The sequence below is a fragment of the Coturnix japonica genome, chromosome 5 (genome assembly GCF_001577835.2).
Source record: "Coturnix japonica isolate 7356 chromosome 5, Coturnix japonica 2.1, whole genome shotgun sequence".
NCBI classification, from domain to species: domain Eukaryota; kingdom Metazoa; phylum Chordata; class Aves; order Galliformes; family Phasianidae; genus Coturnix; species Coturnix japonica.
In genome coordinates, this window is record NC_029520.1 from 10,970,504 (window position 1) to 10,992,726 (window position 22,223).

Below are 22,223 nucleotides of genomic sequence, written 5' to 3' on the forward strand. Positions count from 1 at the left end.
ACTAGGCTAGTCTAAACACAATTGAAATGGCAGCAGAGCAAGTAATGTATTTCAGAAGATATGGTGAAAGGTTTTGATAGAGGCTAGTTTCTCAAACTGAGGTGATTCATGTCTGCTTATATTTTCTTTTTTCATGGCTTTTAAGTGAAATAGCTTCCAGCATTTTTCTGTTCTTCTATAGCCTCTACTACTAAGAGAAGCAGGTACTGAAATAAAGGACTGATTGTAACAGTACCATGCAATAGCATGAGATTAAAAAGCGAACACTAATTTAATGCAAAGTTCAGGAGCTTTCCTCCTGGTGGAGGTATTATCTGGTGGTAATTGCCAGTCACTTTCTCTGATGCAAACTCTGCATCAGAAATGAAATCTTATCCAGCAGCCAACTGAACTAGTTCAGGAGAAGAGTAAAATACATTTACAGCATAGAGAAGTCCAATAATAGAAGTATTGTATTTATTATTCTTACCTTTTACTAAAGCTTTTAAAATGACTGTGTCTAGTTCTGAATCATCTTGCTCAAAGTTGTGAAGAGTGAGAAGATGTTGGTGTGAGATAATGTTCTGGATCTATTGGGAGTTGGAATGAAAATCATTTAGCATGTCACTCTACTGCTAAATGCTAGTGCCTAAGAGCTCAGTGTAGATCACATGTACAGCTTTTTCCCAAAGAACTTACATTCTAAATGTAAAGCTGAGGTTTGGCAAGAAGACAAACATTAGTTTCCCATGTAAAAAGATCCTAGGGCATGGAGGGAGTTACTATCTTTTCCAACATCACATAGCACACGTGATAGGAAGAACAGAATTTGGATATGCTGAGAACCAGAGCAGTTCTTGAACTGAAAGATCCTAAACTCTCATTCTTGTTTGTCTGGTAGTCATGCTGCGACAAGCAAGCCACTAATTCTGCTTTGCCTCTTCCTTCGTTATTATTAATGTTTTCTTCCCAGAGTTGTTTATGTAAAAGTACAGTCTCTAAAGCTTCTTGGAGCAGAAGTCATATCTAATATTGATATAAATAGTGCTCTCCTTCTGCCTCTCTATCTGAATTTTGTTTCTCACAGTGTGCAGCTGCACTGCGTCTGCGTGAGCATCTGGCAGTGTTGCTTCTTGATGCCCTTCCATCTCCTTGTGGTATAATCTGACAAAGTTCTCCTAATGGAATTAGCATGTGGAACTATAAAGTTAAGATTTACAATGGGGACTGCAAAGAATAAGTAGCAGGTCCGGTTCTGTGGATTTAGTTTGTCTCAGGGGCATGCAGTGCTTTTGAATCTCCACATTAAGACTGTGTTAAAGTGGTGGGTTTTTGTGTTTCTAAAATGTTTATGCATAATGGCTTAAGTCCAGTGTCTCAAAATCTATTCTGTTTTATCTTTCCTTTTTTTTTTTTTTAGAATATGTATAACAAACAATAGACAGGATAACTTCTAAACACCCTTTGTTCTCATTAATTTATTCATGCATGCCCACAGTAAGTGAAGTTCTCCTCTTAACAGCTGTAAGTTGTGAATTAGGTCTCTTCTGTCACAGTTGTACAAGCTCCACAGCTGTGGAGGATAAATAATGCTTCATGTTCCCCAGAAAGGCTGTGGGATTCTTGGGTGCTTGTTTACTTCAGGAAATAATTGAGAAAGGGCAGAGCCCTTGGTGTTCAGCTGAATCACTAGGACCACGTCATTTATATGATCAACTGAGCTCTTGATTTTAATGCTAGAGACGTGTTCTGTCATCAGGGCAAAGGGGTAAAAACTTTCAGGCAGTACCTCCTCAAACCTGTGCTGAATGGGCTACTGAAGCTAGAACTGGTAGGAGAGAGACTGTGAAAGTAATGCATGTAATTATCAAACACTGCATGCAGTTATCAGACATATGATCTCACTGTTGCTGTCCATTGGAGAATGTCCTTCCACAGGAAGCTTTCCGCAGGGAATTTCTCTTTAAATTGCTTTTCAACAGCTTCTGGCTTGATGAGCTGCGGCTCATCCATGAATGCAGCTAGGATGTCAGCTGTTCCTCCAGACCCTGCTAAGATAAGCCAGGGAACGGAATTTTCCAATCCAATGCAGATCCTCTGTAGTTTAAAAAGATGATTATTAGATTTCATGTATGGGAAGAAAATCTTGCTCAAAGAGGAATCACTTATTGTGAACTAGTAATAAATGTGTATCCGAATCAGATTTACTCTGGATTCAGTTTAGACCCTTCTAGACTATCAGGATTTATTTATTTTTATTATTTTGTAGCAGATTAATCATTGTAGGCCCCTGACTATACATACTACTTTGCTTGACGCATATGCTGAGCAGTTAAGCAACTGATTTGGACAGGCAGTGCATAACACCTAGAAGTCTGTGGCTGCTTTCTTGTTTCCCCTCCCTCCCCAGCTCTTTCCCTATTGCAGCTTGTGCTTTCAGTATGATCAAGTACAAAAGAAGTGCTATGAAGGAATTCTCATTAGGTTTTTATGGCAGCTAAACTTTTACTATATGTTCTGAAAACTGGGAGTTCACTTGTGAGAGTACAATGCTGAGCCACAGAAAAAGCACACTAAAACACAGCAGCTGTAAGAGTTAAAGGCTGCTGGTTCTGTTGTGCAATTAGAAGGAGTCAAGACAGTTGTTGGGAGAGAGGAAAGCAGAGGCAATGGTAGCGCAGTTGCAATAATGACTAATTGCTGCCAGTTACTTCTTACTCTGGAGTTATGCAAGGTGATGGCGAAACTCCATGCATTTCAATACCACAAACAGCAAGAGAATCAAAGGTGTTGTTGGTTTATTATTTGTTTGTTTTAAAACAACTGCTGTAGTCTTTCATGTGTTTGTCCATGTGCAACTGTAGGTCAGGTCCAACAAGTCACCTTTGGTTTTCCAAGTCACTTTGTTCTCTAGAGCTTTGAAAAGATGTATAGGCTCTGATGTGACATCTCAACACCCAAGATGTAGAAGCTGCTGCCATGTGTAGCTTTGAGAATGAAAGCACAGGAAGTGGTGCTGTAATTTAAGCAGTGAGCTTTCTAATACCAGAGCATGTTTCAGTCTATCTGACAGAGATGTGATAAGATGCAATGACTGGAAACTGAGACTAAAAAACGACACCGGAAATGAGCTGTTATTCTTATTAAAGAAGAAATAGTTTACCAGGTTGTGTAACAGTCTCATGATATATAGCATTTAAACAACAGCTAGATCTCTCTTTGGATATTCAGTACAGTATTTGTCTTCATGAGAGGATATTATATAAAAAATAAAAAGCTGTGTGGACATTGCTACAAAGTACCAGAATAAAATATCTTAAAAAGTCTGAGTGCCTCCTAACCAGTAAGTCCTGTAAGTTATAGAAGTGCTCAAAAAAGAAATAAAAATCATAACTGAATTTTTTCACTGAAGATGATGTGAATGTTAGCAGGCAACCATCCAGCCTTCTGTCATACAAGGTGTTTTTTGCTCAGGGGAAGTAGGACACTATAATTTGTAAGCTGCATATCTAGCAAACCTGGCCTTGTATCTCCTTGGTGCTCTGTGGCAGTGGCAATTGTTTCTCTGAGAAGCACTGAATAATTAAGGCTTTTGTATGTCATCTCAATAATGATGTTTCTACTCTGCTAGATTTGAAGCTGATTTCTGAGAATTTGTTATGATTCTGGGTTTCTTCCTTTGCACTGTACTAGCTGGCAAGAAGCACTAATGATTTGCTGGCACCTTCTCAAAATGAAGTATTTCTCCCAAACGAATACTCTTCAAATTTACTATTAACAGAGTTCGGTTCTTATTTGGTGTATCAATATAAGTTTTGAATTTATATGAAGTGCCAGTAGGTGTATTTATCATCCAACCAAATCTTCCAGGGCCTCTTACCTCAAGTGTGACTGGTCTTCCATTCACCAGTAAGCAAAGCACAGGGATCTCAATGCTGCCTGTTCCTGTGAAATAGGTGATTTAATTTAAAACAAACAAGCAAAAAGCTTCCACAAAACTATCATGTTTCTGCTGTCCCCTTGAAAACACTTCTTCTGCTTTGCCTTGATTCAGTATGTATGAAAACCTGAGTCTGAAGGGGAATGCAGAAGAATGTATTGGAGGGGTTGATGAGGCTGCTTTAGGTTGCAAGACAAGGTTATGTTTTTAGAGAGAGGCAGCTGGCAGTATTTATATTCAGATGCAGTTAGAATTGACAAGATGTCACTTTGTCCCAGGTGTTGAGGAATGTTGCCTCATTCTTTTTATGCATGAATCTAGCACCAGCAGGAATCACAGATTCATAGAATGGCCTGGGTTGAAAAAGGACCACAATGATCATCCAGTTTCAACCCCCTGCTATGTGCAGAGTCTCTAATCACTGGACCAGGCTGCCCATTCTCCCTTGCAGTGAAATTCAGGAGAAACCCACACGAGAAACACCAGGAGACAGACTGTGTAGACTAGTTAGGGTGAGATGAGTCAGAGATGAGTTGATAAGAACTGTATGTTCTTCATTATTCTGGTTAAACAACCTAAAATATTATTCAATAGCATTTAATGTTTTGATAATCAATAGCATAATATTGCATTATTAGTAGTGCTGAATTCAAAAGAAATGCCAGTGAAATATTTCAATTCTGTCATGGCCACAAGGGAAGAAATGATGTAGGGCTCCCTGTCCTTAGCCATCCTCTCACAGGTTTTCACTTATAAGTAAATAATGAATTAGGCATTCAAAACATGAATGTAGATTGGTTTTTAAAGAACTTTAAAAAGTTCTGCCAAAACAGTAGCATTGTGAAATGAACGCCTCTTGCAGTTGGAAGATGAAAGGCTTTTGGTTCAAACAATTTTTTGATGTTTCCCAAGCTGTACATGGATTCCCAGTTTCTACTGGTTGCAACATCTGTAGTGGGATGATGAAAAAGTTAAGGTAGAACTGAGCTATAGGCTAGCCATTCTTGGCATGTAACTCCATTTGTCTTAGTGAAGAGCATAGCATTGCCATACCTCTTTAAGTTGTTATTCTAAGTTGAACTGTGACCCCTGTGACTACTGGATCCTCTGGAAATCCTTGTGGCTTCAAATCTTTTTCATTTTGATTCTATTTAAATCAAATTCAGCCTTTCTTTTTGTGTATGGTCATGGGTAAATTCTAATGTTATACTGAGGAGGGAGGGAAGTTCTTAAGTGCAAAAAATATTCAAAATACCAAAACTTCCTTCTTAACTACTTGTAGATATCTTAGTAGAGAATTATGTGTGATCTTGGAGTGTTCTTGTTGTGTAAATTCAAAGTTTGCTAAAGTTGAGTATAAATGAACTTCGATTAATGAAACTGGTTTTGTTTATCGAAGATCTCACTGCACTTCCATCATTCCAGGGAAATATTTGCCAAATGAATCAGCATTTTTTTTTTTTTTGACAGGAAATTGTTCCTCTGAGATCTGTTCAATCAAATTTGGTCTGCATGTAGAAAGAGGCCAGCATTGAAATCTCATCCTACTATTACAGTCTATGTGTGCTATCTGAGTGACTGGATTTCACCTGACTGTGTGAATGCACCTGAAGAATGCATCTGTGCAACAATAGGCTATGTAATTGAATATTCCAGTGGTGCACAGAAGTGTGAATAAGTGATCGGTTTCTCTTCTGTTTTAGCACTGTAGGTACTATAGAAAGAAAGAAAAGGGGGAAGTAATCGCATTAGAACTACAACTGAATTATTTCCACAAGTAGTAGAAGGAGGCCTGTCCCCATATTCATTTCTCATTATAAACGAAGATCACATAGGTTTAGATGGGCATTATATATATTGTTTACCCAGGATAACATACTGAAACTTATATGGTTTAGAATTTTTTATGGGGCTTTGGATCAGCTCTTTTTGGCCAGAGTGGGAACAGCTCAAGATCCTGTGTGTGAGAAGGGAGATAAGTGTACAATAGTGAACATCCATTTCTTAGAGCTGCTGGTTTAGGGCACTTAAAAGAGGATTTATTTCCCATTTGTTGTGTTTTAAGGCTATTTGGGCTGTGCTTTGAACGTCAGCTTTGAGTTATAGTTGAGATGCAATAAATATCAGGATTCCTGCTTTGCAGAGCTTTTTTTTTTTTTTTTAAACCTAGGTCAGCTTAATTCTGCCTCTTGCAGTGACAAGATCAAGTGTTTACAGTGACAAGATCAAGTGTTTACTTGATCTTGCCTATGCAGATGACAGACTGTGAACCTGACTTGCCTTTTATAAAGATAGAGAACCACAGGTATCCCTTTAACATCACTATTGCTCAAGCTGGCATTGCTTCTCTAGTCTACTTACCACCATATCCAGTACGCTGTTCAGAAATGTGCTTTTCCAAGGTGAGCCGTAGCTTAGCTGTCTCGTCTGGTTCATCTGATGTTACATGATCCACCAAAATAAAATGGGAGTGATTGTGGTCCAATGAATACAGTGGGCCTTGGGCATTATCATCTGATTGGTAGTGTACAAGACTTCCATCCTAGAGATAAGAGGAGAGATGTTAACGTTCTATACAAAGTACAACCCATGTTTTCTCTCCTTCCATAAGAATACCCCTTTCTAGCTCACTGCTGCACATTCACTTTGAGATATCGTTTCTAGCTGCATGCCAGGCTGTAAATGTCTTGTTATTTTCCTTTTTCCTCTTCATAATCACTATTCCGTTGCAAGTAAGCCAGATTAATGCTGTAGTTTAAAAGCTGCCTTTTCTTTCACTGTTCTTCTTTCCCAGTTCCTGCAGCCTTTGAGCTGATGAGCAAAGCTCACACTCTACTAATTTAGCTATTGTGCTGATGCATTGCATCATTTCTCCTGCTAATTTTGTGTATGTAGATGTTTTAAAGCCTACCTAGGCATAGCAATGTGATTATGCAAGTTACCTAGTTGTTATTATATGGTAGAGAGACTTATATTGTTTTTAAGAGCCAAATCTTATGTGGAACCCTCGTGAATCTCAGCTTTTGTCATTGCTGTCTGGAAAGAGCACATGTCCAACTGAATCCTGGGGGAAAATTCAAGCTAGGATCTGTTCAGGTTCTCCTCTACAGCTGAGGTGATGGTTGATGTTGGAGAAGCAGTGAACCTATCTCTAGGAGCTTGTAGCAACGTTATGCTAATTCATTAAAAACGTAAGGGAATTTGGAGAAAAAGCTCTTTTACACAGCTGATAGAAGGGCTGAGCCCACTGCATGCCATTCTGCCAAATGAACTTGATATCAAAACATTTATGGATACGTTTGATACTAAGATATATGGTCCATTCTGCCAAATGGCCTTCTGAAACAAAGCAGTATATGGTCAAACTGCAGAAGTGAAATATCTTCCAAAGGTCAAAAGAGTTATAATAAGATTTGTTCCTATGGCTTCTTTCCCTCTCAGCAGCTCTGAGAAGAGCTGGAACATTGGAGGCTGCTCCAGAGGAAAAAACAGTAAACTTGCACGTTCCAGTGTCACAAGTTTTTCTGGCCTCCTCCTCTCACTCCACATCTCTCATTTGTTGGGGAAAGTTATATTAAAACAGTTCATTTGTCTTTAAATTTTGCTTTGATGGAGGGCGTGCCTGTGTTCTGCTGCCATGTAATTTTAAGCCTACTTGCCAGAGATTTGGCCTTAGATTAAAACCATGAGATGCAACAACTAACTGAAAAAGGCTCACAGGGATTTTCCAATTTGTTCCCTGGAAACATGGAAGTGATTGTTCAAGGGTATTTAAGGCATATCAGTAAAAGAAATGAGGAAGAGATCTGCTGATTTCAGGGCTTGTTTTTCTCCTTACAAGTGTGTGTTGTCAGCTCTGTTTTGTACGACAAGCTGTTTGTGCTAGTAGCAAGTAGAAGGTGAACAGGGTTTAGATCAACGTTCTTGTCTATAGTTCTTTTGTCTTGAAGTAACTGACTAAAATCTAGGATGTCTTTTGGTAGATGTGGTGCCAGAAGTCAGCAGGTCAAGAATGTTCTACAAGTATTCTTTGACTAAGAACTTGGGCTCTAGTCAAGAAGGAGAAAATCTAATTCAGTAACAGTGCATTTGTTTTGTAGCTCTTGTTTGGGATAGATTCAGATGTCTTGTGATTGTTTAGTTCAGGAGGGAGGTGCAACGGTTGGTTTACTCTTGAAGTAATTTCCCTGAACAAAATTCCCGACTGTGATGAACCAAATTCTTTCCTCTGAACCGTTCAAATAGGTCGCTGTCTTCCAACTGGAGAGTCTCATCTGACAGAGCACTCAGCTTGGTGAAAGGTGTGGAAAGGAGGGAAGCCCAGTGACAATAAATTGGCAATACAATCTGGCTGCCTCCCCCTGCTGATAGCAGTATTTGACTGCTGCCTATCTGATAAAGAGCTACATATAAGTTCAGAGAGCTGTCTTTTTTCATTTGCTTCTCAGCTTTTGTGGGGAAGTAAAATAGCACATACAGATTGTCATTAATTGTCACTGCGCACCTACATTAATCTTGTAACAGTCCGCTTAGGATAGACAGAATATACAGTGACAAGAATGTAATTAATAGTCTTCTCCACCCCCTGGTCAACTCAGCATCAACTTATTTTAGCACTTGCTGCAACTGATGCATAAACTTCCATTGCTTTGACCTGAACTGTAGAGAGCCTAGAACTCATGCAGACCAGACTAAATCCTGAATGGATAGTGTTTTATGCTTGGAATATAGAAAAGCTTTTTCATGTTAGACATCAATTCAATGACTGTTTAGGAGAACTTGATATTGAAACATTTATGGATTCGTTTGATACTAAGATATATGGTCCTTCTGAAGTAGCTTGGAATTCTGCAGTAAGTGGACAGGTAAAAAAAAAAAAAAAAAGCGTTGAAAGTATCCTGTGATATGTGTTGCTTTTCCTTAAGTTCCCTCATATACCCACACGCTGTGCTCATGTGCAATACTGTCACCTGCTGGATATTTGGAGAATAGCTGCCAGTTATACTCCAAAAAGCACAGAATTTTTGGGGTTTGTAGACTTCTCGTGCTCTTTACCTTTTCCTTCCCACAAAGCACACACTGAACTCCACTTCTGTTTTTAAGATACCTCAATGCTTTGTTCCCTACTACTTCAACATTCCGTGAACGTGGAGATCACTTCTGAACAATCCAGTCTTGCAAGTAGAATAAGGGGAAAAAATACCTTTGTGTTGTCCAGAATTTCTCTCTGCTGAATTTTTCCAAGGGAAGTGATTCCTATGGCAATCACTCTTCCTTTGGATGAAGTACTGGCCAGTGCGTGATCTCGGACTGCTTGCACCAAGTGCCTTGTTATTCCAACACGTAAAGCACCAGTAAAAATCCAGGCATCTGAAATTATTATTATTTAGTTGTTAGATCATTTCTTTGTAGTTGAACGTTTGTGTGTCTTGTAACACTATTTTAAGTACCAAATGTAAGGTTTGTTTAGATAGTAGTAGGGTAAGCTGTGGAGAAATCTTGATAGAACCATAGAATGGCCTGGGTTGAAAAGGACCACAATGATCATTCAGTTTCATTACCCCCTGCTATGTGCAGGGTCACCAACCACCAGACCAGGCTGCCCAGGGCCACATCCAGCCTGGCCTTGAATGCCTCCAGGGATGGGACATTTACAGTCTCCTTGGGCAACCTGTTTCAGTGTGTCACCACCCTCTGAGTGAAAAAACTTCCTCCTAATATCTAACCTAAGTCTCCCCGTCTCAGTTTAAAACCATTCCCCCTTGCCCTATCACTGTCCACCCTCATAAACAGTCTTTCCCCCTCCTGTTTATGCTTTCCCTTCAAATACTGCTTATCTTGATAGATCGTAACGTTTAGAATTAAAAAAGATACATTGAATGCAAGGTTTTAATAGAGAAAGTAAGAAACCATGTGCCCAAGAAGACATGCTTGTTATATATCATGTGATGCAACCTTGTCATCTTTTCTCTACTGCGAGTTAACAGATCAGTTCCAAAAATGTAATACAAAAGACCTGGAGATCTTAATGCTATCTAATCCTAAGTACGGAAATTAACTGGATGTAAAACCAAAGAAAACAGTCAGGAACCAAAGTGCCATAAAAAAAGGTTTGATAGTAGGCTCTTTCATTACAGAAACCGAAGCTGTTTAAATCTTGTCTGACCCAGTGAGCTGAAACAAAAAGCTGTGAAGCAATCATGTGAGTGGGGCTACTGACACTAGATCACTAGATGTGAGAATCCAGCAGGAGTAGAAGTTCTTCCTTTAATGCCTAAAGTACTAACCTGTGCTTTGGGCTGCCTTTATGAGTCCTTTTTTTAAGGTGTCTCGCAGCCAAGGCTTCATCTGGAAATTTTCTTCTTCCCCTACTAAGGAGACAACCAAATTGGGAGCCGGTAGCTTCCATTTGTTGAGCATGACTTCAAATATAACTCCAGGGTGAATAGTACTTGGGACCTTAATAAACTTGAATAAAAACAAAAGAACAAAAAACCAAATTGATAAAAAAAAACCCTGAGCAGTAGCAGTACAGTAGGATTCAGGAAGTGTAAATGCAAATGTACCATAGCAATTAAGCAATTAGTACTCCTTGATTATTTGAGCAAGACCTGACAGAGAACAAAATACTAGAATGAATTTAACAGGCTTCTGTGAAATTCATAAATAATAAATATTCATAAATAATTCACAAACAAATTCAAAACAACCTCATGAATCATGTCAGCTCCATGGGTTTGTTCTGCTTTATGAGCTGATAAGTCACTTTCTCCTTTAATGCTGCTATTCTTCTATAATTGCCTTCAGTTCCATGGCAGTTTAGCAAAGCCAAGAAATCTCTTAGGCATTTCTTGTTTCTGTGGTAGCTGAAATGCTTGTCTGATTTTCTGTCTGTTTTTCAAGTATCCTCATCCTCCCACTTTTCAGCAGAGTATTTTTGGCTTTTATTCAGGCTAGGTTTACATTTGGCAAAGTAAATGCTTTTCACTGTTGGATTACCAGTGGGCATTTTGCTTAGACTTCACAATGGAAATGAAGCCTTAAGGCTGAGCACTGATCTAGGAATTCCTGTGTGTGTGGAGGGGGAGCAGATGCAAAAGAGTACTGAAGAAGTGGGTCTGCCCATGTACAGCCTACTTTATGTATTAGCAGAAAAGGGAGAGAGAACTTTGAGATCCTTGAAACAGCTCAGCAGTTTAATCCATAGTAATGAACTATTTGGAAGAAAGTGGTTAAAACAGGGGAATGATGCAAAATGAAGGAAGCTAAACACACGATTTTATTTATTTATTCATTTCTAAAGGGGAAAACAGATGAGCAACTGTAACTGTAGCAGGTCTGTGTGGGTCAAGTGATTGATTTTGCTTTGTTAATAAGCATCATTTAAAATTATACTGCTGTTTATACAGTTTTGGTCTCTATTTTGGTTGCAATGTGGTGCTTAGCACTCTAGTAAATTGATCTTCAATATTATCTCTGTATTTAATGCTAAGTGAGTAACAGCTGAACAATAGCAGTAGTGCTACAAGGTTAAGACTCTTTATTGCTGTACCTTCCCACGTTTCTTCCCAGAAGCTGTGAAGTCAATTTCTCCTATGCAGTATGGCAGTTCTGTTTTGAAAGTTTCTTCTTTATCACTGCTGCAGTACTTGGTTTCCATCTTCTCCATTCAGTTTCTCAGGTGATCACCAAGCTGTTCACTGAAATGATGGTGAGACTGGAAAAGGAAAAACTGATTAAAATGTAGAGGTCACAAAATCCATCAATTTACATCTATTTGAGTTTTTAGCTTAATATTTTCCTATTTCAATATTATGGTTGTACGGCCCAGCTAAAACTGAAGATGTTTATGTTGGATGTGTAAGTAGAAGGAGGCAGATTCCATAACGCAGCTTTGTAACTTAGGTTATAGAAAGGTGTGGAAGAGTAAAGCAACTTAAGTGTCATTTAGCAGGTAGAAATCTGAATTACTGAGTACGAGATCCCACAGTCTGTCCATATCTGTGTGGGGTGTCTTAGAACCCAAGAGATAAACTTAATTCTAAAAGAGAGAAACAGATGCCTCAGACATAACTATTGCAAGCAAAGGCTGAGCTGCGTCAGTGGGTGTCTGAATAATGCTGTCTTTCTGTTGTTATGCAATGTGTTAGTCTGACTGAAATTTTCCAACACGAACTCTAAATAACTAACTGATGGCATTGTCTTCACCTGAAGATCATAGGATCATGGAATGGTTTGAGCTAGAAGGGATCTTTAAGACCTTCTAGTTCCAACCCCATGATACATTCAGGGACACCTCCCACTAGACTGTGTTGTTCAAAGCCCCATCCAACCTGGCCTTGTGAGGGAAGGTTTGCTCTTTACTTGCTCCTGGAACAGGATATTTATTCATAAGCCAAAATATGTAAGACTAAATTTTATTTAACAGTGTACAGATCAAAAAGTGATGTGGATTTCTTTGTATGTGGCCACAGGAACGATGGCGAGTAATTCATCCTAAAGCAAAGGTCATACAGTAAGAGCTGCTGTTCTGTTTTACATTTCTGGAAGAAGTTTTCTTGCTTTCCAGTTCCAATGGCCTGGTATAATCGTAACTTGGAAACAATACATACAACTTGTATACTTTATTTTAATACTCTTTAGTGCAGAAACAATGAAAACAAAAGATCTCTCCCCTCTGCCTTCGTCTTCATACTCAGTACATTCTTTAAAAAAAAATCTGTGTGATAGCAAGCCAGAAATGGTGATCAACCTGCATTAATGAGACCATAGTCATTTAAATCCTAATTTCCAGGTCAAAGAGGTCTGCTGTGGGGTTAAAAGTGGGTCAAACTACCAAGACTCACGTGGCTCCAGTAGGATGTTCCAGCAGAGGGAGCAAGCCCTCCAGCTGTTTTCTACGGAGAAAGCCTGTATCTGAACTGCTTCAACCACTGCTNCCTTCACATTTCCCGTGAAAATGTTGCTAAGAGTTGCTTTGTTCTCAGATTTTTCTCTGAAAATTAAGGACTTTCTCATATCAATTCTCATTGTAAACTATTCCACGCTTCCCTTCCTCCCCCTTCTGGCTTAGATCAACAGTCTAAAGACACTGCTCTTCTCTCTGACAGCACACTAGTCACATCTTGAGAGAAGTGTTTATTTTGAATAAATGGATATCAGACTTTCCCAGGTTAGAGTCTTACCTAGAAGACCTTATCTCAGATTATCAGTAATGGTAATTGCCACAAAACCTACCTTTTTTTTGAGCTCACTTGGTCACAGGAGACACGGCCTTATCTCCTAAGATCATAGAAGACAGTATTCTGAGGGGGATAGTAAATACAAGTATAAGTATAGAAGTATTACTTGCTGACAAAACAAAGGATTTGATTAGAAAAAGGTATTCAGGGCTGAATTCCCAGGGTAGATTTAGTCACCATTCATCACTGTCCTCAATAGTATATGTGTACTTGTAACTGCATGCAGGCAATAGACAGCAATTTAGTAAGTAATCTGACCATTAATTTGCTCTCGTGGATAGGTCTCAGATGGTCAATTCTATGTTTAGTTCCAGATCCTAACTTGTAAAAATTGATCAGGAAGTTATATGTGATATCTCTTTTGGAACAAAGGCAAGGAATTACCAAGTCTTATGTAGGATCACCTTGTATTTGGACAAGTAATTTTCCTAGTTATTTGATTTTTAATTTAGCAACTCTGACTCTGGATGGTAGCAGATGATGGTGAAAGAGACAGAAGTAGATTAAGGAGCAGAAGCTTTGTTCATAAGCAAGGAAGGCAGCTGGTATCTGCTACTGCACAGAACGAGCTTGCCCCCCCCCCCCCTTTTTTTTTTTTGTGTTTTTAAATATTACCCCAGATTGATCTCCTTCAAATTTAACGTACAAGTTCGGACTCCCCTTTTCTTTTTTTGTGTGTGTGTTTTTAATTGAATAATCTTTGAACCATGATGCTAAAGACTGAGAGTGTATTTTGGTGGAAGCATGATGTCATGTTTCCATTCTGTTCTTACGTCCAGTCCTTCAGTACCCCTGCCAAGCCGTGGTCTATGGTGGGATACAGAGCTAAATGGAATTTGATATCTTGTACAGATATTCTTGTGTTCATATCCTAAGCCAGAAAGACATCCTGCATTAAGAGAAGCAGGAAAGTGGTACTGACAGAACAGCAAAACAAGTCCCCAAGTTGTGCAGGATTGTGAATGGTATCCATGCAAGAACTTAGGCCCTACATGAAGCTGAGAAATGACACTGGATGAGGTCGTGGGCTGTTGTTGGGTGTGGTTTACCAAGTTTCTACATGTAGCCTTCAGGAACTTTTACAGAGGAAGACAACGAGTAAACTAAGTATCTTTTTGTTTTCAACAAGATTTGACACACAGACGGTTCAGGTTTTACTTTCTCTGCTACTTGTTGTTTAGCTTCCAAGGAGTAAATACTGGGACTTTCAGCATGACGCAGTATAGTACAGGTGTAAATGTTCCATGTTATTGCAGTGTTCTACCTAATCATACTAACGGAAGAAGGAAATTTTGCTTTGCTACTTGAAAGTGTGGGGGAGAAGGTTTTAAAAGCAACTCTATAGATAGTGTGCAAGTGAAAGAACCAGGGGTTTCTTAAGTTATGGATATTGCAAAATCAGCAGGATGTCACCAGCTGCACAAGTCTTGCAGCTGTGATTACTGAACCTGAAAGCTGATCCACAATAGAAGCTGACTTGCCGTTCCATACAGCTGTATCAGCTCTTGCAATACAGTCCTTCCCTGTGATGGTCAGAATTCATAGAATACTTGTTTAGTACCGCACATGTCCTCACTTGGCACTTCGTTGAAGCTCTGCTGTATAGAGGTCAGTGGTTTCAAGAGCTGTTTCTTTGAGACTTGAGGTTGTACTAGATTGCAAATGTCAGGTCACAGCAATTAGGTCAAATCTTTGTGGTCAAACTCATGACGTTACACTGAAGTCAGACTAACTGAGGATGTTGCACCACTGTAACATCACAGAGCGCTGTTTGATTGTGAGGCTGTCGAACATGTCATGCCTTAGGAAAGATAAGCAGGTGGCCACTAAGAGGAGCTTAGTTCAAGTACTTCTGAACAACAGGAAAGATAAAGAAAGTAGTAGAAAAAAAAAGGAGATGATAATTATAAGCACAGCTGGCTGAAAAATCAGTGGGCAATAACTTCAGTGTTTTTTCACTCTGAATACTACTTCCTGTTGTATTTCTTTTAAGAAAAGAAAACTCCATCTGATGCTTTTATCCTATATTTTTTCTGGGGGGGTCATCCTTCATTATTTACAAAGATACCATTGTGTTAAATCTGATGAAAAGATTCTTGACGACAGGTGGTTGGAAACAGCACAGGAGCAAAAGAATACAGTAAGAATCTTGCCTGCTACACTCTGTGTATTTATATTTTAAATATTTCCTGTGTGCATATGTATATATTGAGCAATCTTACTTTAATTCTGATTCAGGCTTAAGTACAGATTTTCTATGTAGGCTGCTGCTGGATATTTAAGTTTGTAGGTCAAATTCTGCCCTAGATGTTCCCATTGACTGTAATTACAAAATATCTATGGAAAGAATGTACCTCTAATGATTATCAGATTTGAAATATAACCTAGAAAACTATTTCTAACTAGCAAAGCAAGTTAAGACAATTATGAGAAGACAATTGCCAGTTCCACCTGCAGCTGGAAATGTGAGTCAATGTCATTTACATTCGGGATGGCCTGCTTAAATCATTCTGGGTTTCTGCCAGTCTCATGAATCATTATTTCTTTAACCTCATAAATGGGAGCTGTTAGAATTGTATCATTGTACAATGAGTGCTTGTAATACCGGAGTTTGCCTGTCCCTAGTGCTCTTTTGTCTGGGCAGTATTATGTTCTTATTTAGGCATTACGGGTTTCTGGGTTGTAGGAAGTTGGCAGATAGGTAAAATATTAAGGGGATGATTGTTATCATTTCAGGGAATCTCTAGAAGGCAGATCCCTATTGAGATTCTTCCAACATACATACATCCCTTTCTGGACTGTTCTCTCTCCTGCCCCTGTCTCCCTATTGTTCCTCTGCCATGTCTTTTCTCCTGTCAACTTCCTTCTGTCCAGACATTTCTTTCCACTTCTCCACAGCTTTCCAGAGATTCTTTCCAATTGCCGTCACTGCTACTTAGCCCACTCAAAACATGCAGCTCTTCTTCTTTGTGTGGTAACAAGGGGAGAGGTCACTCACCTCCCAGTGGGTGATGAGAATGTTGGTCTCAGTTGTCCTTTCATTTCAGTGCTTTTTAGACATTAATCAGTGTTTTGGACTGTGTTCAGGATGTGGACAGAGGTCAAAATTTGAGCGTTTCAAACACATCTTGTGAAAAGGGACCTGGTCGAGGCATGACTTGACCTCAGTTAATGTCTTCAAGTGTAATGGTTGGATTAAGAGAGTAGGTGTGTGGTATCCATATGCTCTCAGACCTAACAGTAAAGAATTCTCCTTCATACCAGTAGGTTGATCAGCAGACTGAGACGCACCCTGATTTAATCACTATTTGATTCTTCCACCCACGTAAGGAGTATATTTGAATATGCAGGTAAAATGATTAAGTATAGTATTGCTGTTTACTTAACATCAGCAGCACTGAGCCAGTCACAAAGCCAGCCCTCTTTTAGCTTAATTGCCAGATGGAGCAAATCCATTAGTTCTTGGTTTGTATATTTTAGAGGATATTTTCATGTGGAGAAAATAAATCTGCGCTAATTACCCACGCAGGTAATTGGCACAGGATGAGATGGTGATCCCAATGAAAACTGTTAGTCAGAAAAATAGAAGGCTCACAGAAAATATGCAAGTGAAGAATAAGGGAGAAGCTGCAATAGAGATGAATGCATTGAGTTTCACTTAAGCAGGAGCATTCAGCTTTGAATGATCCCATTGGGATACAATTGGCTTAGCTGAGGGAAAGAACCTAAGGGTTTCAAGCAAATCAAGCATAAATGAGCAATGCTGTTCTTGCAAGATGGAGAAATATCATATTGAACCAAATCAGCAGGAGAACCTGTGAGAAATGTCAAGTCACTCGGTGGTGCATCAGAACAGTTTCAATTGCACTATTCTGTTTGGTTTGGTGTACAAGGTTTCAAAAATATTAAGGAATAGCTGAAGATTTTTTTGAGCAGGAACAACAGGAATAGTTGGAGGAAAAAAAGGGAGTTTGAGCAAGTCAGAATTGTGTGACCAATAGGATACCGTACCGGAGACTATGGTGGAGGGATAAGGAAAGTGTAACAGCCTACCACTGCAAAACATTTATGGGAAATTTATGTTCTTTAAACAGCTGTAGCTGGGATTGCAAGTAAGGCTGAAGGGAAGGATGGTAACATGGCTGTCCAGGGGTAATTGCTACATTTACAAATATGTTTACTTGGAAAGGATGAAAATACTTCTGCCAGTGGTTCTGGAGCTTGTAAAGCCATGGTCTTTAACTGTGATATCTCTATCTCATAACTCAACGAACTTAACCTTAACCTGCATGTCATTGCAACCCTAAGAGCTGCACATGTTACTGCAGGTCTGATCATCAAGATTCATCTAAGCTTATGTAACATTAATAACTGAGATGTTTCTATTGATTTCAGTGCAAGTGCTCACTCAAGGAAAAATTGCATCAGTGAGCTTACTTGGTTAAGGCCACATAATAATACAATTATATGTTTGGTAGCCATATTTCCATTTCTATTTTGGTCTGAAACAAAATAAATATGCAGAACAAAGTAGAAATTGAGGGGGAATGCAGTGGAGATGGGGACACAGGGGAAGACATCAATTTCAATATCAGAGGAAAAAAAATAGATTATAAACATTTAAAGTGTGAGAACTTTTTAGAGAATTTGTTAGAGGAAATACATGCATGTATATGTGAGAGTCTGTTATATGTGTACATGCAATTAGACACATTAACTAGCTGATCTTTACTGCTTTAGAAAATGTTTTTTGGGAATTAACCCTTCAAATTATGGTAAGAGTGAAGGAAGGTGTTTCTGCATCATAGCCTTTAAAACAGAATCATCTACCATTATTGCCAAAGAATTGCTAAATCGCTGAGACCTAGGAATGGTCCTTCTTGTGCAAATGAACTGGGCCAGATAACCTCCAGATGTTCATTCCAACCATTCTGTGATTCTGAGGAATACACCAGTGAAATCTGTGATCAGCTGTCCAGTGGAAGGGACAAGTACACTGAAAACAACCAACAAGTTTCTTCATATGTTTGAATAGAATGGAGATACAGAGCCTGTAGTGAGGGCTGACAGCAACTTTGGAATCAGTTTGCTAGTTGTACATTTTGAGTTCTTAGACACAGGACCAGACCAGAGGAAACAATTAAAGCAAGGAACTTGGAATAAAATTATGTGAAGAAGCAAAGCACAGAAGCAGCCTAGTAAAATACAGTTTAAGGCTGGTTTTTCAGAGAAATGAACTGGCCCCATTAGGTGGTTTCAAAAACATCAGTGTTAGTTTCCTTACTAGAAAGTCAGCTGTATAAAGAGTGTTATCTCAAGTAACTTCTCCTTATTGCATTGTGTACATAATTAATCAGAAGAAAGTATCTCAGGAAGAAAAAATTGTTTTTTAAAAAATCAACAGTATGAAGCTATAGGGAGATGTGTGGGAAGGCGGGCAGCCTTGTTAAAACAGTGCCTGTGTTGATTCAGTAACATCTGCTAGAATATACCTCTCAAGCCTATTCCTTCTTGTAACTACCAGAACATAAGGATGTGAGGCAAATCAAATATTTGCAGGAGTTTTCTCATTGGTTTCTTGGAATTTGACCTGTGCTTCATATGAATGTGCATAATGCTAATGCAAACGTAGCTGTTTTGTCCTTTTTGTTTCTGTCTCTATAAGCTTAATGCAGTGAAGAGCACCAGAGGCTATTTGAATAATGTACTTTTAAGTGAGTCTGCAGAAATTTGCATACAGATGTCAGTAGATGTGGATTTATCCTGGGGATGGAACCTGAGAGGGTGGAGAGGTAATAAAAGTGAAATGGAGACATCAGGGAAGTAAATAATGGAAGGATCAGATGGAGTTGATTAGAAAGGACATCAATACTGCTCAATTAAAATAAAACAATTGATTGTCCTTATGTAGTATATTGTATGTAGCATTGAGGGCGGTTTGACATCAGCTTCACATCCTCCTGGCCCTTCACACTGCACTGATACCACAGCATGGCGCACCACTTTGAAGCTGTGCCAGCATAACCCTTTTGTGGGCTGAGTTTACTCAAAAAGAATTTGTTTTTTCCAGGTCATTTTTCTGCAAAATCAGTTCACTAATGTGGTATACAGCATGACACGCAGGCTCCTGAAAATGATGTATTGTGAAGCCACAGCCACAGTTAATTCTGGGAGAAACTGTAGGAACATGAGAATGGATCCAGTTCAATACAAATGCATCAGGAAGGGGCAGTATTCAGATAAGACAGGCATAGCCATACCTTAAAAACTTAGATGAAGCTGGCTTGAATGTGGACACACAAGAAATGGCTGCTATTGAAAGCAAACAATACCACTGTACTATTGAAAACAGAAGGACTAGAAAATAAAAGGGTCGCCACTCAGGAACAGGAAAAGCTTGCTGTCTGCTGTGGCTTTGCTCACATCAATAACTGCTGTTCATTCCTTACAACTTTAGTGTACTAAACTTGTAGAATTCATAACAATTACAGACCTATTTCTCTCAATGCCAACACCTGACCCACCAAGTCAGCCTTTATCATTAAGCTGATCTTTTACAAACTCCACTTTACGACTATGCTAGAATAATCTTTGTCTCATCTCATGTTTACAATATATCTGGGTAATTTCATGTCTGCAGCCATTCATTCTGTTCTGAAAAGTATGTTTATTATAGGGGGGAGAAGGAAAGAACTCACAAAAATTCATCTTCATCTTGTTTCCTTGTGGGACTGCTTTAGTATCTAAATAAGACTTTGTTCTGTGCTTTCAGGCAAATTATGTAAGCTCAAAAGGGGAGTGTATTCAAAACAATCTCTTTTGCATAAACCATAGGCAAGGTATACTGTGAAAAACTCAAGCCTTAGGAAAAGAATTTATTCTGTTTTGTTTCTTAAATACAACAAAACTGCAGGCAAAATTTCCTTTTATGTTTTGAATTTGGTGCACTGTGCAAAACTGGTATGGGTAAGATTGACATTATTAAACTGCACTGCACAGAAGAAAGAGTCTGAAGGTAGGTGAAAATGGTTGACTTGGATTGTTAAGGATGGCTTTGGTGCACAGGAGAAAGAGAAACCTTACATTTGGGATACTTGATAACAGCCCTTGCCTGCAGATAGACAAGAGGTATGTGCTGGTAAGCACAGTGATTCCAACTCTGTCAAACTTGTTTGGTATTAAAAGCCACCGTTTCTTCCCCATATGCATATGCTTTTCCCTTATCTGTAACAGTTCTGCTGGGAAATGTATTCACGGCAATATTCAGTTATAAGAAACAAGTAAATAATCAATTAATTACAGTGAATTCTGTGCTTGACAGAAGGGTGTAGTGTAGTAAAGAAACAGTAACAAATACTTTCCTTCCCTCGATGTAAACATTCTAAGTGTTGCCTTGCTCCTTTCTTTTCTGCTTGCAATGTCTGTTTTATTAACTCCACTTTTTGGAGTTTCATAGACTCATAGAATGGCTTGGGTAGAAAAGGATCACAATGATCATCCAGTTTCAACCGCCCTGCTATGTGCATGGTTGCCAGCCACCAGACCAGGCTGCCCAGAGCCACATCCAGCCTGGCCTTGAATGCCTCCAGGGAAAAAGAATAGCTGTCATTTAAAAAAATATATTGATTTAATTTAATTTTTTTTTAGCTTACTGGGGGAACACGCTTTCCCAGATGAAGAGTTAATAGAGAGTAAAATTAACCAACTCTGGCCTGTCAACATTCCTTTGTTCCTTGTGATCCTGTCTGAAAGGAATTAAATGACTTTCATCAGAAACCTTCAGATACAGAGGGCTCTTTCTACCTTGTCTGTGCCAGTGAATGTTCAGACAGTCGAGTCTGTTCTGAATGCAAAAGGAGTACCAAGCAGTATAGCATACAGTTATGTTAAGCATATGGTCATGCCGTAAGCTCAGAGAAGAATCTGGTAGAAGAATCCCATGCAGGAGAAATCTGTAGTGCTGGAAAGCTAGTACATTGTCTAAACAGTGTAAGGTACAAAATAGTAGAACCCTGCTGAGGTCTAATTGCAGAACAACAAATATTGCAAGTTAGGGACTACTTGTGTAACAAAACCAAAGTACTGTACAGTAAAACAATTGTTGGGAAGCGATCCTTAACATCGATGAAGAGCAACAGTGAGAAGTTTGAAATTCCAGATACGGAAAGTCTGACAACTTTGCACGTACTTCATATTCAGAAGGATAGAAGAATAGAATGGCTCTTTGATATAGCTGTTGATTACTCACAGCTGATGAAGAGGGAAGAAAATACAGACTAAGTAATTAAGTAATGTTTTCTTTCTGGCGGATTCACATGCTTCCCTTTAAAAACTTAAAGAGAACAGAATCTGCCTTTATCTCCCAGGGAGACAGAATCATTCTAAATATTAGCAACACACATAACTCTTTTATAAATGTATACAGGCACTATAGTACAGCTAAGTGACCCTACCTGCTGGCTGTCCTTTGCAGAAGGCATGACTTCCCATCTGTAATGCTGAGGTTGCATTGAAGTGGCTGTTGTCACCAATGTTTTTTGATGCTGCTCTCTTTTCCTGTTTGGGAGGAGGAAGATATTAACATACTACCTGGCACACCCATCCACCCGGACTTATGACAAAGAAAGTAAACACTGCTCATGTATAATGCTAACAGCTCTTCTCTGGGATGAAAATGAGCCCAGTTAAGTGTGGAGATGCAAAAAGTAAATATTTCTCTATGGCAGGAATGGGGCATAGGGTTGTCAGAAACAGGTGGTTTGCTGGAATAGACTTTTGATGAGAATGTATTTTCTAAATCAACTTTTCAGGGTATGCAGTAATACAAGTTGGGTAACTGTACCAGTAGTAACTCTTCATTTTCCTTGGAAAGAGCCACGCGCCTAACATTTGCTTTTCTGAGCTAGACGAAATCTTTAATGATCTTCTGGATTTCCAAACAATTAATGTTCATTTAACTTCAAAGATAAGTTCAAATTTTGGTGTGCAGCACATTGGTCTTAATAATGTGTTTATTAAAGGGAATTATTCCGTATGTAGTATATAGATGTTGCGTTATCAGT

General features: G+C 39.0%; 1 protein-coding gene across 1 annotated transcript in view; it reads right to left on the bottom strand.

Moving 5' to 3' along the window:
* TRPM5 (transient receptor potential cation channel subfamily M member 5) overlaps window positions 1-21,698 on the bottom strand; it is a 47,628-nt gene extending 25,930 nt beyond the window's left edge. Inside the window, exons 1-9 of the mRNA XM_015863906.2 lie at window positions 21,615-21,698; window positions 13,157-13,224; window positions 11,472-11,636; window positions 10,207-10,387; window positions 9,123-9,289; window positions 6,281-6,461; window positions 3,860-3,924; window positions 1,885-2,076; window positions 470-569 (exon numbers count right to left, since the gene is read on the bottom strand). Coding sequence (XP_015719392.1) covers window positions 470-569; window positions 1,885-2,076; window positions 3,860-3,924; window positions 6,281-6,461; window positions 9,123-9,289; window positions 10,207-10,387; window positions 11,472-11,588 — 1,003 coding nt within the window. The 5' untranslated portion in view covers window positions 11,589-11,636; window positions 13,157-13,224; window positions 21,615-21,698. The remainder of the gene's footprint in view (window positions 1-469; window positions 570-1,884; window positions 2,077-3,859; window positions 3,925-6,280; window positions 6,462-9,122; window positions 9,290-10,206; window positions 10,388-11,471; window positions 11,637-13,156; window positions 13,225-21,614) is intronic.
* Between the last annotated feature and the right edge of the window lie 525 nt (window positions 21,699-22,223).